Source organism: Erpetoichthys calabaricus, chromosome 10 (genome assembly GCF_900747795.2).
Source record: "Erpetoichthys calabaricus chromosome 10, fErpCal1.3, whole genome shotgun sequence".
Lineage (NCBI taxonomy): Eukaryota > Metazoa > Chordata > Cladistia > Polypteriformes > Polypteridae > Erpetoichthys > Erpetoichthys calabaricus.
Window position 1 is genome coordinate 157,968,568 of NC_041403.2, and position 18,971 is coordinate 157,987,538.

General features: G+C 41.4%; 1 protein-coding gene across 1 annotated transcript in view; it reads right to left on the reverse strand.

Annotated features, from left to right (window-relative positions):
- Nucleotides 1-476: 476 nt before the first annotated feature.
- lpxn (leupaxin) overlaps nucleotides 477-18,971 on the reverse strand; it is a 68,032-nt gene continuing 49,537 nt past the window's right edge. The window contains exons 5-9 of the mRNA XM_028812197.2: nucleotides 18,171-18,392; nucleotides 14,116-14,289; nucleotides 10,029-10,110; nucleotides 5,771-5,919; nucleotides 477-1,583 (exon numbers count right to left, since the gene is read on the reverse strand). Of these exons, the coding sequence (XP_028668030.1) occupies nucleotides 1,317-1,583; nucleotides 5,771-5,919; nucleotides 10,029-10,110; nucleotides 14,116-14,289; nucleotides 18,171-18,392 (894 nt within the window). The 3' untranslated portion in view covers nucleotides 477-1,316. The remainder of the gene's footprint in view (nucleotides 1,584-5,770; nucleotides 5,920-10,028; nucleotides 10,111-14,115; nucleotides 14,290-18,170; nucleotides 18,393-18,971) is intronic.

Here is an 18,971-nt window from a genome sequence, read left to right on the forward strand (position 1 = left end):
CCTTTCACCTCAGCCCACCTGTAATCCCCCAGGCTAGCCGATCAGTCTTTTTGAGATTATTAGTTTTAACTTGTATTAAGTATAACAGTTGATTTCTAAGTGCATATATTTTATCATATTACTACACCATCCTCATGACAATCAGGTACAGAAGACGTGTTTTAAGAGGGCTAGATGGTGGTATCTACTCTGCCGACAAACTGCTGTGATTGGTTAAATAGTAGAGGTGTGGCATTTAAGAACCACAGACACATGGAAGAAATTACCAAGTAGTGTGGTAGACAATTGCACTGTAGGGTCTTTCAAAACCTGACTTGGTATTGTTTTGGAAACATTACATGAATAGAATTGTCGAGCTTTGCTGTTCTGAATAGCCTGTTCTCATCAAAGTCATTCTAATGGTCTTAACGTGCCCCTCAACCGCTGTGAAGGCCAGCAAAGACAGGGACCAGCGAGTGCCATTTGGGAGATTTACCATCCTTTCTATGAACAGGAACTGGAAGGCTGTAGTAATTAGGACGTGAACAATATTTCTTTAATGCATATTTTTATTTGATGTACCATAGCAGGTCTTAACAGAAAAGCACAATGCTGTTGGTCAATGATATTAAATGTGTTTGTAAAGCCTACATGTGCAATGAATCAGTCAGTGATAAAAAGTGTTATGTTACCGGGAGAAATTATGCAAGAAAATGAATTTTGGGCTTTTATCTTCATATGTTTACCCATAGCAGTAGAGTGTTGTACCGTGTTAGCCATAAACTGATACAGGAGAAAGTAGGGTGAAATGACGCCTTTTATTGGCTAACTAAATAGATTACAAATGCAAGCTTTCGAGGTGTTACACCTTGCCTGATGAAGGGGCCTTAGCTGCCTCAGAAGCTTGCATTTGTAATCTATTTAGTTAGCCAATAAAAGGCGTCACTTCACCCTACTATCTCCTATGTTTATCCAGTCAGAGGTAAGAAGGGCAAACACATTTGTGTAGAAGACAAGTTTACCTCAGGATATTTTTCATAATAAAACTAAGCCAAACTTTTTTAATGATTTTTTTTTCTATGCAAGTAGTGAAATGAGCGAGTGGTATATCAAAAGATCTGCCCTGATGTGTTTACTAGAAACATAAGATTTATACATTGAAATGGAAGCACACTTGGTCCTATCGCCAGAAATGACCTTCTTGTATCTCAATCACATGTTGTCTTGGACAAAACACATATGTGGTGAATCTTCTTGTCGTCCACCTTGTTTTCATGCGTTGTCTTCATTTGTATCACTTTAGACTGCTTGAAGACTTTGTGCGATTGTTCACCGACTCAAAGAAACAGCTTGTCATGGCACTTGGTGCAGTACGGCTTCTCGTTGTTCTCCTTGAAAACTCCTTGTCTCAGCTGATGCAAGCAGAAGGCACAGACAAAATGCTCTGGGTGGAATTTGCGACCCATGGCAGACACACAGCGACCCAAGATTGGAGCCTGACACCCCCCACAGAGGGTTCCTTGGCGAGCATGGTAATGGGTTTGGCAGTAAGGTCTCCCATCTAGCTCAAAGAAACAGCCGTCTAAGAACGGCGACATGCAGTCCTGCAAAAAAAGAAACAACAGACAATCGGTAATGGGCACAAATGGAATCTGGGAAAAAAATAAAGACAAAGAAGGATGGAAACACCAAAGACAATGCAATCACATTTTCACACAAGTACATCCAGTATTTCATTTGGGTGGCATGGCGGCACAGTGGCTAGAGCTCAAACCTCAGCTGTCCAGGAGACAGGATTCAAACCAAGGCCTGGTCTTCACTATGTGATGTTCACACATTCTCCCAAAAATGTCCTTTGTGTGTGTGTGTGAGTGTAAGTGTGCACTATGTTAGACTGGCATCATCTTCAGAGTCAATGGGGTTGACTCCAGCCCACTACAAACCTTAACTGGATTGAACACATTTGTCATATCATATCGTATCGTATCGTATCATATCACCTTCATCTTGTGTTCCTACAACTCAGAGATGGCTTGAGCAGTTTGTCATATCATATAATATTACCTAGGTCATGTCATATCTTGTAGGTCTATCACCTACACCCCTGAAATTAAAAAGGTTCGAGAATATCATATCATATCTTATCATATCTAATTTAGGCTCTGTACCCCTGTGACGCTGAGTTGGAGTAAGTGGTTTTCAAAATATTATGTGTCATCATATCATGTTATCCATCCATTATCCAACCCACTATATCCTAACTACAGGGTCACGGGGGGTCTGCTGGAGCCAATCTCAGCCAACACAGGGCGCAAGGCAGGAAACAAACACCGGGAAGGGCACCAGCCCTCCGCAGTATCATGTTATCTCATATAATAAAATATTATATCATATATCACTTAACTCTTTGAGGGCTGAATATTTTTTCCAAAAAACAATGGTTTCACACAGAAATCAACATAAAACATCTGTTGCTGCATGCTGTGGCTGCCAGTTTGCCAAGAATGTGCATCAGGCTGTCTTTGCGTAGCTGGGACAAAGTCACAGTGCATTGCAATCTGGTTTCTACCTCTTATCATTGTTAAGTGTCAGTCCTCCCTGGCGAATAATGTCAGTACAATGATTAGCTGGGGACCAATCAGCTGAAGCTTTTACCTCACATTCGTTTTCAATCACTTGTATCAAAATCTCAGTCCGACAAGTCATAGTCCAGTTCAGAGATAATAGGCAAAACGTTGTCCACTGAGTATTTTGCTTTACACATTCGCTTTGATCTCTCGCCAGATGTCAGTGCCATTTCTGCCGCTGTTTGCACCTTGCTACTCATGCGAGTGCAGGAAATCTCGGTCATACCAATGAATCTAACTTTCCTTCTAGCAACGAGAGTCCAACTAAAACATAACAGGTGGTTTAGTCACAGTTTACAGTCGATTAGCATCGTCAACTCCAAGTCGACATCAGCTCTGAAAGAGTTAATATATCACCTGCTGTTAAGTGTTGTTATTGTAACACTCTGTTGTAGATTAATCAGGTTTTAAAATGTAATATCATATCATATCATCTAACTTAAGGTCTGTCTAACTGTGACCCCGAACTGGAATAAGTGGCTTTCAAAATATTATGTGTCATCACAGCATATCATATCATATCACTTAAGTGTTGTCTTCCTACATCCCTGATATAGATTAAGCAGGTTTTAAAATGTAGTCTCATATATCATATCATATCATAGTATAGCATAGCATATCACCTAGATCTTGTGGTCCTAAAACTCTGAGATGGATTAAGCAGGTTTGCTATATAATACAAGTAGAACCTCGGTTTGCGAGTAACTTGGTTTACGAGTGTTTTGCAAGATGAGCTAAAATTTTTAATAAATTTTGACTCGATAAACGAGCAAGGTCTTGCAATATGAGTAGTATGTATACGCTTTGTCTGCTGAGCATCATGTGATCAGAACTGAGCTGAAGGTTCTTCTCTCTCACTGCGGGATTGTGGGTAATCGTCTCCTATTCTCCGTCTGAGTCGGTGTGCCTCACTCATATAGTCAACATCCGTACCCGCGTATACAGTTTAATACAGCATTGTGACTGTGTGTGTGTGCGTGTGTGTGTGCTGTGACATGCGAGTCCCCGTCTTGCACCCCAAAACACGAAGCTGAGTCTCAGTACTTTAGCAACACCAGCTTTATTCAGCTTGAAAGAGCAACAGCGCAGTTATTTATTGTAGCGGGATCTGCCACTCTCCTATACACAGACACAGCAGTCAGGCAGGGTCGTGGCCAAGTACTGTGCCCTGCGCATTTATAATGTTCCTTGTTCCTTGTATCACCCATCGACGGCAGGCGCTTATAGCATGTCCGCGATCTTTTCGGATTTGCTTTTATGGCGAACTTCTACAGCGCTGGGAGACTGCGATTGCTTTGGGACGCTCTTCCACGTGTCGTCCTGTTGGGTGCAATCCCACAAGAGTTTAGAAACTCACTCACACCAGCCATGATTCTTTTCAAAGGTAAAGTGCAGGTTAATTTGTTTTATGTATTTTTACTTTATATTTTGTATTAATCATTTTTATATGAATAGTTTTGGGTTGTGGAACAGATCATCTGAGTTTCCATTATTTCTTAAAGGGAAATTCACTTTGATATTGGTTTGGTTTGGTTTGGTTTAGGTTTATTTGTCATATATAGGTTAACACAGGGTCAACATACAATGAAATGTGTATGACGAGAAAAACAAGTCACTCAGCCTAGATCCAATAAAGCTTAAAAAAAGATTACAAGTTAAAAATAGACAAGTCATATAAAATAAAATGTGTATGTTTTAAAAGAAGTTATAGAGCAATATGAGTTGAATGAGCAGCAAGTACAAATGACAGTTATTGCACAGATAATGTTTTATAAGTGCAGATGCATATTCCATAAAGTGCAGATGCATGTTCCAGTCAGTATTCATACAAGTGCTTTGGACTGTGAGCACGTTTCCGGAACAAATTATACTCGCAAACCGATGGTTTCACTGTATATGACCTAGGTCATAACACCTTCAACTCTGAAGTTAAGTAGGTTTGAGAGCATCATATCATATCATATCATATCATATCATATCATATCATACAATACAGACTGTATCTGTTTGTCTAGTACACTGTCGGTGCGCCGCAGAATTTTCTAGGGGCGCCGCAAAAACTTTTGTAAAATATTTAAAATTGCTAGCGTTTTTGAACTTTTCGAAGCTCTTATCGCTGTGAGCAACGTTTTTCAACACTTACGGAAATTAAGTCTAAGAAACGTGAGAGACTTCAAATGATCGACAAGGAAATGCGCGTTTGTCTTTCGAAAATTGATCCTCGCATCAATCTCATATGTGCTGAAAAACAATCTCAACGTTCACATTAATTAAATTTAAGATTCATCCTTTGATTCCTTTATTAATAAAATGTCTTTCAAACTTGTAAAATTAACTGTTTTTATTGGCGGTTGTCCATAGATTGTGTTGTCACGACTTTATTTATGGGCAGTCCCTCAGGTGCGCCGCAACTCGAAAAAGGTTGCCTTTCGCTGGTCTAGTATGAAAAGCACTACCTGCAATATCTTGAACTCTCTTTTAAATAAGACTCAATCATTCAGTCAGTTTAATCCGTTTCTAAAGAAAATGAAGGTGGAGATTGTTACCTAATCAATGTATTGGATTTAGATAATAAATATATCAGAACCCTGCAAAGTGAGCTATATAAATTGTTGCTCTTTTTATTTTCTCTGATGTTGGGTTCTGCTGGTGTACTGGAGTATAAGCACATTTCTAATCATTTGTCTCTGATCCTCTAGGACCCCTTCTTGTAATTAACACCTTGTGTGTGAGGAGTGTAGTTTTCAGTCTTTCATTGGGTGCGGACTCCTCTAAAGTGAGTTGTCTTACCAACGTGCACGTCGACGTAAGCATGAGTTTCACAATCACTGGACATCTTGTGTCTGTTTAGAATGACACCAAGGTGGCTGGTAATGAAACGTAGCACACCAGTGTACTGTTAGTGAAGATCTATGTGCACCAGTGGGCACAATTTAATGTCTGCATAGGTTTCTGTAGTTGAATAAGAAATTTGTTAAAGTGAAGTAAAGACGGGTTATTTAGGAATAGCTTTAGAAGCTTAAACTGAGGATTACATATGGGAGAGTCCGGGAAGAAAAGATGTCTTTTCACCTTATATGAGTCATTTACTGGAATAAATCATTGTTTTAGGATATACATCACTTGATTTAGTTAAAGGAAATACGTAGAATCACAACTCTTACCGCACACACAAAGCAATCGGGGTGCCACTGGCCGCCGGCAGCCGATAAGTAATTCTCTCTCACTGGCTCACTGCACCCAGAACACTTTGGTGCAAAGAGACGGTAAAAGTCGGGTTTACAATACGGTTTCCCATCCTTCTCATGAAATCCTGAAAAGAAGAAGCATCAAAAATTGGTGGTAACTGGTAAGGCAAGCTACAAAACCAACAAATTCTGTCCCCCTAGACTTAGTTTAGTTTAAGGTTAGGGTTAGGGTTAGGGTTAGTTTTTAGTTTAGTTTAGTTACATTTCCCTGGTGACACCTGTGGCACATGGGGGTCCATTTTTACAATGCAAGCACTCCCTCTCTTTTGAGCCTTATACTCCTGTCTGGGGCCTCGTCTTCAGAGACCTTCTCTCTTGTAGGTTCTATTCTCCCTTAATGAGAAGCCATTCTGTAGAACAGGGAATATGGGCAGTTGACTGGAATTCATCCCCCATAGTGGAGGAATAGGGGCAAAAAACACAAAAAAATACGGGTGCCACCGGCCAGAAATCACTCAAAGCTCGATTACTCTGCAGTTCATGTTTCACATGGGGAGGCTGGCCATGAATATGAAGCATCCAATGGCAGCTTTTCCAGCTGAGTTGAAAGAAATCACCACCCCAAAGTGACTCAATACTAGAAATGCAAGGCTTTCATATTACACAGTCTCTCTCTCAGCACCTGCCTCCACACTGAGCGACCACATAGGAGACACCAAATGTCATCAATAAAAAGCATTCAAGATCCTATCTGTTTCACATGAAGAGGGTCACCGCAGATATGAGGTCTCCAAGTCAGTAAGCAGCAGCTTTTCCAGATGAACCAATGGAAATCGCCTCTTCAAGATGACTTATATCTGCATAAGCAAGGTTGCCACATTAAATGGTGGTCTCTCCCATCTAATCTCTCTCTCGCTATTCTAACCAAATGCCCTGTGCAATCATGAAGAAACCCCCAAATGTCATCAGTACCAAATCACCCAGGGCACCATTCCTATACGTTTCATGTCTACATATACAGAGGGGCTGCCCATGAACCTGAGGAGCTCCAAGTCTGTAAGATGCAGCACAATTTCTCACTGCTGACAACAAGATAACATTTAAGAGGAAGGAGTCACTGGTAAGGGCAGCCTACCAAACGGGAAACTGATTTTTGACTTCAATTAGTTGTGATTGTCCACAACACTTAAGAGTGGGGTTATGGTTTGGGGGGTCTCTTTAAGACCTGTAGAGCAGTCAAAACCAAAGGAAATAGTTATGGCAAATCCCACAAGAAGTTTAGATGAAGTTATCAAAGGAAAGACTGGACAACAAATGAAAAGTGTTGGAATGTGAATGGACTCAGTTATGCACTGTAAGGGAAACCACACAAAATTCTAACTTATTCAACAAGAATATAAACAAGGGGCTTCCTTATTGCTTTTTTACTGTGTTCACATGCTCTCAGACTATGTGGAGCTCCAAGTTCATGTGGATATTCAGTTGAACCATTCAAATCAATTTGTTACTTAGTCAGCCAAAAAGAAACAATTAGAAAAAAAACAGCATTTTTTTTGTGGAAAAAAACAAGAAAATAAACATATTAAATTTGCATCACTTTGCTCCAAATGCAAAAAAATGGCATTTCTGGATGAGCAGTTACGGTATAGGCTCAGCCAATCAGTTCACTTCAGCCTCGTCAGTTTTAGACTGTCTCGATCTGATTGAGACTCTCAAGGCGGGTTTTGCCAAATTCAGACAAAATTCTGATGGTGATTTGGATAAAATGATAACATTAACAAAAGAGTTAATGAACAAACACGAGATTAGTAAGTGGGATGTCACACTCTCACGTAAGAAGAAGCTGCCTGCAAAGTTGACGAACACTTCGTTAACTTCCACACTGGGTAAGTCATCTAGCGTTAAAAGCATTGCAGATCTCAGACACATTTGGAGTGACATTTTAGATTGATAGATTATGGAACTACACAGCAGGTTTAAAGGTGACGCGTATGGCATTATGTGTGCTGCAGCTGCCTCTCACCCAGGATTCAACTCTTTTGGCAAAAAAGAGTTACTGAAATTACCATGTTGGCTATATTTAATAAATATCCAGGATGCAGAATCTTCTTCTTCTTCTTTCAGCTGCGGATCATCTTCTTCCATATCTTTCTGTCCTCTGTATCTTGTTCTATCACACTCATCACCTGCATGTCCACTCGCACCACATCCATAAAGGCCTTCCTCTTTTCCTCTTCCCTGGCAGTTCTATCCTTAGCGCGCTTCTCCCAATATACCCAGCATCTCTCCTCTGCACATGTTCAAACCAACGCAATCTCGCCTCTCTGACTTTGTCTCCTAACCATCCAACTTGAGCTGACCCTCTAATGTCCTCATTTCTAATCCTGTCCATCCTCGTCACACCCAATGTAAATCTTAGCATCTTTAACTCTGCCACCTCCAGCTCTGTCTCCTGCTTTCTGGTGAGTGCCACCGTCTCCAACCCATATAACATAGCTGGTCTCACTACCGTCCTGTAGAATACACAGTGCTTTTCCAACAAATTAACAGAAAAGTGGAAACAAGGCAACAAAACTTGTCATCTGTTTAGGAGGTGCTTGACAGCTGCCCTGCGGACATTTTCCCTAATCAAGTAATGGTCACACTTTCAAGTACAACTTGCAGTGTCGAGAGAGTTTTTTCATCTGTAAATTGGATTAAGGTGCGTTTAAGATCATCCATATCATAAGTTCGTCTCAGCAACTCAACTATCTTATCATTTGAACATGTTCTTGCAGAAAATCTAGATTATGACAAAATCATCAAGCAGTTCATTCTAAAGCTCCGATGCCTGCTTCTGGCTTAAAGCTTATAGGACAGGTAGGGACTGATTTTGTGTGTGGTGTGTCCGCTGTGGCTAAACAACATTTGATTACCTAATAATAATTTTCTCTCAACTTTTGCATGGTCCTAATAATTCAGTTATGTGAAAGTACCACAGTATGAATAGATGTATTTTTGGAAAAGTGCCCTTATATATTCTACTAAAATCTAGGACATCCATTTTTACACAGGCCCACCACAAAATCTATTCCTAGCTACATCCCTAATCTATAACAGATAATTAATTAAAAGTGTAACTCTCTCTCCCATTTATTTCATTTCTTTGTCCTGTTGCCTGAGGGCATAAGCATGACAGGCAGTGTAATAAAATACTGTCCTGCCTCAGAACTGACATGTGAACTTTTTCAAAGAAGAACCTGGAGATACACGTAAAAGCAAAACAAAACAAATAGAAATTAAAAAGCAATCAAAATCCAGATGAGAGGCAAGGATTGGAGTCAGAAACGAGGCAAGAAGTCAAAACCAAGAAAGACCTGAAGAAAAGAGTAGCAATTAGAGGTTCTATTTAAGGTATCGTACCCATGGGTTAAATAAAGAAATGAGCTCATAGTTGAATTTTTCTCCATCGCATTGATGAACCGGTGGTTGCAATCTCATAGGTCACATCTCTGGGAACATAAGATGTGACCCTAATGATGGATTCAAAATTTAAAAATTTACTAACTTTAATTAGAAGTGAAAAAAAAATGAAACCTGATGACACATATGAAGGCTAAATGTATGGGATTCAGGACATTTTGTTAAAATCTACACAGTAAAGAGTATAAAGGGGAAAATAGAGTCACCTAGGACCCTATACGACAAAACAGTGTTTTATTTTATACAATTGATTAAGGTGAAAGTTCAGTGTTATGTCACAACTCAATCATTTCAGGTAGCTTTGTTTTGTCCAGATATATTCCGGAGCTCCGATTTTGTAGTGCGTTCACACAGAATTTCTAACTCGGAAATTTGGATTTACCGCCTGTCTGAGAGCATGTGAACGAAGTATTTGTTACATCAGTGTTACTTTGTTTATTCTGACATTATATTGTACTTTCACAAACAAATAACTGCTTACAACCCCAAAGCTTTACAAATACATTTCTTGGCTGGACGAAGACTTTTACGTAGTTCCATCTATAAACTATAAAGTCAATCTGTAAAACTAGGGCCAGTTGGACAGTGAAATGTTCAAAAGCACCACCCGCATCTTCCTGGTCAGAACTGTTAAACATTTCATGTGGCAACTGCAGGACCGCCACAGGATCTACCCTCGTTTCAAAATTCTAAAAGCCAGAACATATGGCCATTTCCTTTTTTCTTCATTTCTGTTAACAAAAATTGGGAGAATAATCAAGATCAACTTTACCATCATCACCAAACACCTTGCCACACTCGCTGCAGAAGAAGTGCTCCGGATGCCACGTCTTATTCAGAGCAGCCAGGACTTTCTGTGGGGAATCAAAGTGATCAAATTAGAGAACCACAAAGGGGCGAGGCAGTCCAAAAGCCAAAGAATCCAACATGGGATGTAGCAGCTTGACAATACATGAACCCGAGTTGTGAACCAGCGGATGTTATGGTTCTCGCCCATTGAATGTTGAGTTTTATCTTAAAAGTGATGAGAGCATTGGCAAAAGATGGACAAAAGGATATTTCATGAATTATTAACATTTGAGTGAGGGGTGCAATGGCTGGCTCATGGATCCAGCATCCTGAAATCCATTTTCTGGTTGTTATCTTTAGAAACATTAGAATGTTAGAACAACTTTTGACAAGAACAAGGCATATAACCTAACAAAGATGGCCAATCCTATCCACCTAATTTCTCCAAAACAACATCAAGCTGAGTTTTGAATGTTTTGACCAGACTACTTGGTCTCTTAATCCATGTGTCTATAGTTCTGTGTGTGAAGGAAAACTTCCTAACTTTTGTGTGAAATTTATCGTTAACGCGCTTTCATCTCTACCTCCATGTTCTTGTGGAACTTATTTTACCATAACAACCTCAATCTTCTAATCCATCCATCCATTTTCCAACCCGCTGAATCCAAACACAGGGTCACGGGGGTCTGCTGGAGCCAATCCCAGCCAACACAGGGCACAAGGCAGGAACCAATCCCGGGCAGGGTGCCAACCCACCGCAGGACACACACAAACACACCCACACACCAAGCACACACTAGGGCCAATTTTGAATCGCCAATCCACCTAACCGGCATGTCTTTGGACTGTGGGAGGAAACCAAAGCGCACGGAGGAAACCCACGCAGACACGGGGAGAACATGCAAACTCCACGCAGGGAGGACCCGAGAAGCGAACCCGGGTCTCCTAACTGTGAGGCACCAGTGCTATCACTGTGCCACCGTGCCTCCCCTCAATCTTCTAATTCCTTTCATAATTTTAAACACTTCAGTCATGTCACCTGTTAACCTCCGTTGGCTTAAACTGAAAAGGTTCAGCTCCTTTTCCTTATAACTCATCCCCTGTAGCCCTGGAATCAGCTTAGTTGCTCTTCACTGAACTTTCTCTGGAGCTGTTACGTTTTTTTTTCTAACATGGAGACCAAAACTGCACACAATACTCCAGGTGCCCTCACCTGTGATGTTATAAAGTTTAAGGATCACCTCCTTGGACTTGTACTCCACACATCAAGGCGCTATATAACCTGACATTCCGTTAGCCTTCTTAATGGCTTCTGAACACTGCCTGGCAGTTGACAGTGATATGTCAACTACGACTCCTAAATCCTTCACATAAGGGGTACTTTCAACATTCAAGTTTCAGACATCCCATTGTGTATTCCTATATGTTAATATTTTACAGTTACTTACATTAATTTTCATCTGTCACAAATCAGCACAAACCTGTATGTGCGCTCTCTCTCTCTGTAATGATATAATGGATTCTAGATAATTTGGCAATCCATCACCTGCATGAGTTGTTTTCTCACATCGTCAGCGATGCACCAGTCAGGTTAACTTGTGATCTTGCATTGACCTTCTGTGAGTGTGTAGTTAAGTGCTTGCATGAGGTGGCCCTCTGATGAAATGGCACCCTGTCCAGGTGCTCCCAGGTTCTTTGAATTGGATTAAGACAGCTGGATAATGGAGGAATTAATTTTGTTGAGAGGATGAACTACAGACACTACCAGAGACCAATGTTCCTTATAAATATTGGTATGTGAATTTCCCCTTGGGATTAATAAAGTATCTATCTATCTATCTATCTATCTATCTATCTATCTATCTATCTATCTATCTATCTATCTATCTATCAACAGACTTCGCTAGCACATTAAATTTGCAGGTAACACATAGTTCACCTCTTTCAAGGTGTCAAAGAGCATCACTTGCTTTTGGTTACATAACATAACATTCTCCAACCTCCTTAATCAATTCAGAACCACAAAGGGCAGAGCACCGCATTGTTGGATGCAGGACCAAGAAGCAACATTGGACGGAGAGCGTGTACATTATATGGCCTAGTCACATATATACGCACTCTCTCCCGCAGCCACATGGTGCCTAGTCTCGCACAACCAGACGTTTAATACATATGTCTGCAGACAAGTATGAATAAATTTTGCTAAAAAGTGGGTGGGAACAATTAGATGGCTCATTGAGTGTCACATTTCTAAGCCAATCCAACGCCTCATGAAGGTGGTGCTCAAGATAAGGGCAGAGATTTTCAACTGTAAAGAGCAGCAGTGCTTTCATTAACCTGGTTTGACAGTCAGCAGGCTTCTGCTTACAATGAACTGTCTACAGCCGAAAAGACTCCTAAAAAGACTCATAAATGTGTATTACGTGTGTGAAGAGCACACAGCGTGTGTTGAAGATAAGCATAACCTGCTGCAAAAGAAATCAGATGATGCATTAGTATTTGCAGACATCAATGGACTAGTGCTAAAAGTGAATGATATACAGTTATAACAATAGTGCCGGATGTAAGGCTGAAAGAATCGGTAGCAATTTTTCTGGAAATATGAAATGCAAAATGTTCATTCTAAGTAAATGACATATCACACCACATCAAAAGCAAGTGAAATAGAGAGATGATAATGGAAAGACTCTGGGGATGCAGATTTCCGTACTCTAAACTCCTGAATCAGTAAATGTGCCTGACAAACCATGGGCCACGCTGCCCAGCATGCACCTTCTGACTGCATGTCTAAACAAACAACTAAAGTAAGTTAACATTACTGTCTAATTGGAAAAGCAAACATGCCATGGCAGAATAGAGCCCTGTGTCATTTTAACACGTAGTGAATCCATGGACCACAATGCTTACATATTTGTTGTTGTTTTGGCCTACAGTGATGTCATAGTTAAAATGACAGAAAGATGTCATAGTAGATAGAAGCACTTATCAAATGAGTGGGGCCAAGTACCTGCAGTGGTCTACATGTGTGTGGCTGTCTGTCTGTCTATTCTGTCATCACGCTCTTTACAACGTACAAATTAATTATTTAGCTTCAGTTACCTTGTGCTACCGAGCTCCTCAATGGATAACACCAAGTTTTCCTTTCTAATTTCTCTTGTTTAATTTCTTTTTCTCTCTCTCTCCTTTCTTTCCATATTCATTTTATAGTACTAGGGTGTTGTACCGTGTTAGCCATTACAAATGTAGTGAGAAGTCAAGCAAAATGATGTCATTTTGCTTGACTTCCCACTACATATTTATTTTACATAGCTGTCTAATGCATGAGAAGAAATAGGACACTGAAACCCCAAAGCTTTAAAATGCACGGACTGGAGGAAGCTGGGGTGTTGTTTAAAGAAGAAACTCTGTGGGCAGAGCCTTTTCAGTGCCAGAATTTGCCGCTCCTCACAAGGCCTTTGAAAGTGTTGCCCCCACACATGTATTCTCAGTAACGAATCATGTCTGGCACTGCGAGACTACATGGTGTCAGTTTAGGGTCACCAGTTGACATAAAATAAGGATGGGAGAGGGCACCAGAATAAAACCCCACGCAGACATTCTAATTTAGGATTACTTTAGCATTTTGTTTGGTTAATATCCCCTTCTCTTATTCCTTATCTTTATTTCTACTAATTCATTTAGTGGTTTCTTGCTTTTCCCATAACAGTACCTTTTATTAAATGTTTTCTTAGTGTGGCCAGGGTTGTTACAGTGGTTTCCCCTTCTTCTGGTAGTAAATCATAAGAGCCATTTGATTGCTGACAAGTTCTTCATATTTGCTAAGAAGCTAATGTTGTATTGCAATGGCCAGAAAAAAATACATTTCCTCTAATAGTGCCAATGTCTAGGTGAAAATGAATGATATAAAATGGATCCACTCATCTTTATTTAATATAGCGTCATTAATGGCATATCCTAAGTCAAGGAAAGTGAGTGGACACTTTTTATAGTTAAAGGTAGAGTAAAACACCCCAGAAATGCCCTTAAAATCGAGTTAAGAGCTGAGAAAGGGCACCAATTCAATCACCCACCTGGAGAATGGGCCCCATGCAGTAGGCGCACCGAGGTGAGAAGAGGTTGTGGTAATCGGTGTCACAGTAGGCTTTGCCATCCCGCTCGAAGAATCCCCTTGAGCAGAGCTCTACTCCGCAGTGGCCACACACAAAATGCTCAGCATGCCAGGTCACCCCCAAAGCAGTTACCACCTGAAACAAAAATGGAGACGTGATTATGAATGTGGAGCTCATGCTGTTTTTATACTATGTGACCAGACAGGGGCGCCAGAGAGCCCCAAACCGCAGACCCAGCAATACAACACATCTTAATAGAATAAAATAATGAATTCCCCAAATTCTCTCCCAATAACAAGCCACAAGTACACAGTAACTGATCAACAACCCACAATTCTTCTTCCTTCACCTCCACTCAGTTTCGTCTGCAAACTCTGAATCCTGGCATGAAGGTGGGCAGGTCTTTCTCTGCTGCATCTGGGAATACTCCATGTGGCTCATTAGCAAGATCCGGAAGTACTCCCATGTGTGGCGGAAGGCCAACAAAATAGGGCTCTGCAGCTCCCCCTCGCAGCACCCAACAGGGCTGTCCTGATGTTCAAGTCTCATGTTGCATGGTGGCAGGACTGCCATCTAGCGGCACAAGGGAGGTACTGTCCTATGTTTGTCTTCTCCCCAGGTCCTTCAGGTTCACCGAGTAAGGGCCGCCATAAAATGAATACTACAAAGATACTGTAGGTAACTGCACATTCCAGGTAAGGCCTCACTAGTGTATCAAAGTGTGTCAGCCAGCAGCCATACCACTTACACTTCTGCTAGAAGAGGTGTTGGCAAGGCCAGCAGGGGGCGCTTACCCTGTGGTCTGAATGGGGAACCCATGGCGGGGACATTGTGCTGCAAAGCTCCCCTTCAATGAGGTCCAGACTCTCTGTGGTCATAAGTGATCCCTAGGCATCCTTTCGTAAAGAGTAAGGTGTGTCCCGATGTCCTGGATAAATTGCCCACCACTGCCTAGTCATTCGGGCCCCCAAATCATCCACTGTCTCTAATTTGTCTTTCATCCCTTCACCACTTAGTAGCTAATGTATGGTGAGCGTACTGGCACAGAAATGGCTGTCATCGCATCATCTAGGTGGATGCTACACATTAACGATAGTGAAATTGCACCCCCTCCTACTCCCAATGTAAAGCGCTTTAAGTAGCAAGTGCTATATAAATGTAAAGAATTATTATTATTATTATTCTTTTTTTATTGGAGAAGTCTGCCCACTTCTCTGTGACCTGTCAATACATGGAAACAATTGTGTTATGGCTGTGTACTAGAAAATGGTGGTGTGGCATTCGCTGTAGTAACGTCTTTTATGGAATGTTGAAGATTCCTGTTCATTCATTGTCCTGGACTTACAAGGTGAACCTAAGTGAGTCAGTTTGCCTGCCAGTAATTGGACTGCAAAGGTGCAAGTCTTACTAAACCAATGGGGCTTATCAGCCATCATGTACAGTAATGCTGCTTGTAAACTGGGGCAGTCATACCAGTACTACCACGCTGGCCACCTTCACTTCATCAACTGTGGAAGCGTTCAAGCATCAGCACCTTCTCACAGTATGTTAGAGCTCCACTGACAACAGCAGCTTGAGGAAGCCTGTGCTTTCTAACCTCAGCAATACCTCATACTTGAAAGAGCTGCATGACACGTCATCTCATATCAAGTAAAGCCTAACGCACTGGCTTCATCCACGTTGAGCCAGGAAATAAGAACACTTGGACATTTTTTAACAAAGCTCATCAATCCTTCTACTTCTTCTTTCAGCTACTCCTGTTAGGGATCACCACAGCGGATCATCTTCTTCCTTATCTTCCTGTCCTCGTCATCTTTCTCTATCACACCCACCACCTGCACGTCCTCTCTCAGCACATCCATAAACCTCCTTCTAGGCCTTCCTCTTTCCTGACAGCTCTATCCTTAGCATCCTTCTCCCAATATACTCATCATCTCTCCTCTGCACATGTCCAAACCATCACCATCTCGTCTCTCTGACTTTGTCTCCCAACCGTCCAACTTGAGCTGACCCTCAAATGTACTCATTACTAATCCTGTCCATCCTCGTCACACCCAGTGCAAATCTTAACATCTTTAACTCTGCCACCTCCAGCTCTGTCTCCTGCTTTCTGGTCAGTGCCACCGTCTCCAACCCATATAACATAGCTGGTCTCACTACCGTCCTATAGACCTTCCCTTTCACTGTTGCTGATAACCGTTTGTCACACATTACTCCTGTCACTCTTCTTCACCCATTCCACCCTACTTGCACTCTCTTTTTCACCTCTCTTCTATCAGCTCATCAATCCTATTCACCTAATTTCTCCAGTTGAGATCTGGAGGTCCGTAAAGTAACACTCTCTACCTCAGTACTTGACCGACTTGATCTTATTTTGGAGAGTCGAGATGAATAGCATTGGTGAGCTTGTTGGACTGAAGGGTCTGTTCTGGCCACAACTGTCCTAATTTTCTTTCTCAACACCAATGTGTTTTTTTTTGTTATTATATACATTTGGTTAACATTGCTCTGTTGATGTATTATTTAATATTTATTTATTGTGTATTTTCTTTTGTCCCTTGTGTTGTCTGTCATGGATAAGACATTAATCTGCATGCAGGACATCCAACTTACAGAAGAAAACATGGGGGGGTTGATGGCAGGATTGGCACTCTAGCCACCGTAAAAAACCTCCCACTGTCGCAGTGTGGTGCTGAGGTGTCACCCGCTGCACTCGGGTCCCAATCCAGGTGGTTCATCATGTGGTGGGTGCAACAACTCGCTATCAGCGCCTGCTCCCATCCTTTCTTTCTCTTTCTTGTGTTTTGACTCCCCTGATAATCGCTGCTGCTGGAACTGCTCTTCACTTTTATACTGAGGTGGAAGAGAGGACGTCATAATGATGATGTAAAAATAAGTAAACAGTGACTATATTTATCAGGGGTCTTAGAATTTATCCAATGAATTTCTGAGGGGGCCATGGGAAAGGAAGGTCAGTGGGGGAGCTGTGATATTCTCCTTCCATGCCAGGACATGGACACAGAATGATGCTGTGGCAGTAGCTACACCAGGGCAGGGGTCGCAGCAACAACAAGGGGGCACAGAGGGACTCCCTGGTTGAGATTGGGTACCCAAAAGGTCAAAAGAGTGGGTGACTGCCTGCTATAGGCAAAGAGTCCCCCCGAGTCCTGTACACTGGGTGGCTAGTAGTAAGAACAGCAGTCACAGCTCTGATCTACTAGGGACACCACTTTCAACATGGAAAATTTCCTCCACCATTTTATTTTCTTCTCCATATTTAAGCCCGTTTTGCACCCATCTACGCATCTCATCTAGATAGATAGATAGATAGATAGATAGATAGATAGATAGATAGATAGATAGATAGATAGATAGATAGATAGATAGATAGATAGATAGATAGATAGATAGATAGATAGATAGATAGATAGAACTTCATTTGTCCCCAGGGGGAATATTTTGGCTTTTTCCAGAAGCTCTTTAAATGAATAAATAAATAATAAATAGGTAGATAAATAAATAAATAAACACACACACACACTTTGGCCTGAACACACACTGGAATGACTATAAAGCAAGAAAAAATCAAAAGAAGACAAGTTCTGCCTTGGCTGTCCCAGTCCCAGTGAGGCCTTATGCAGACATGTTGCCATTTCTTGACACACTTCTGCTAAATTATTCGATGGCTGAAAGTTCTCAGTGTTAGTGTGTCATACAGAGTGAGTTTGATCACTAACCCCTCATGTGCGACTTTATCAAATACCTGCTGAAAACGCAGATAAATAATATCAGAAGCACCTCTCTGATCGCCTTAACTTAGTTGCTCCTCATCAGCATATTAAGTGTGACACGACCTTCCTCATTTGTTCCCATGTTGGCTGTTCACTAAACACTTCATGCCAAGGCTTAGAACTTTAGAAGTACTGTGCCACCTTCTGTTGTGACTCTCACTAGGACCCTTGCTTTTTCCTTCATTGGAGCGGCAGACACATCCATCAGCCAGCGCTGCCACCTACCTTCCCCGTGATGCACTTTCCACAAGCCGCACAGTCGCCTATCACTGTCGTCTTGACGCCCATCTTCTCCATGCCAGAGCTGAGGTCACCAAGAAGGGCGTCGATTTCCTGGCCTGTTTTCGAAGAGTGGACTGTGGTTTTTGGCGGCTTGCTGTCTTCACCCTTTGCTTGCTTCTTCCCACTGAGGACACTGTAACAGCTGGACTCGGGGCTTTCACCAATCTGAAAACAATCGATATTCCCATTAGTAATTATACGAGCTGTTTGTCAGTTCCGAAAATGATGAAATAGCCTTTGTGCCTTCAGATAATTTTATTTCCAAATGGAAAAATAGAGCCTTGATGTCCAATCTGACAACAGGTAAAAAGGTTACCATAGACCCCAAAAAATTTAAAACTGGTAAATGTAAAGGCTAGCAGGGTGTACTGATTAGGCCTGGTCTTAAGTCTTTCAAAGGTAACCAACGATAACGTCATACTGCACAAGACCAGAATGTTCTTATGTGACATGGCAATAAAATCCATCCATTCATTTTTTGAACCTACTTATTCCAGTTTAGGATCACAAGGCAGAAACCAACCCTGGATGGGATTCCACACTCATTCTTAAAGGCTGATTTTGAATAACTGGTGAACATAACCTGCATGTCTTTGGATGTTACAGCAAAGCCTACATGGATACAGGGAGAGCATGTATATAATCATGGAAATGTATCTGTACTTTAATATAGCTGCTTTATAGCGCCTTACAGTATCTGTATTTAGACAGCTGCTTCAAGCAAACAGACATACTACCTCGGCA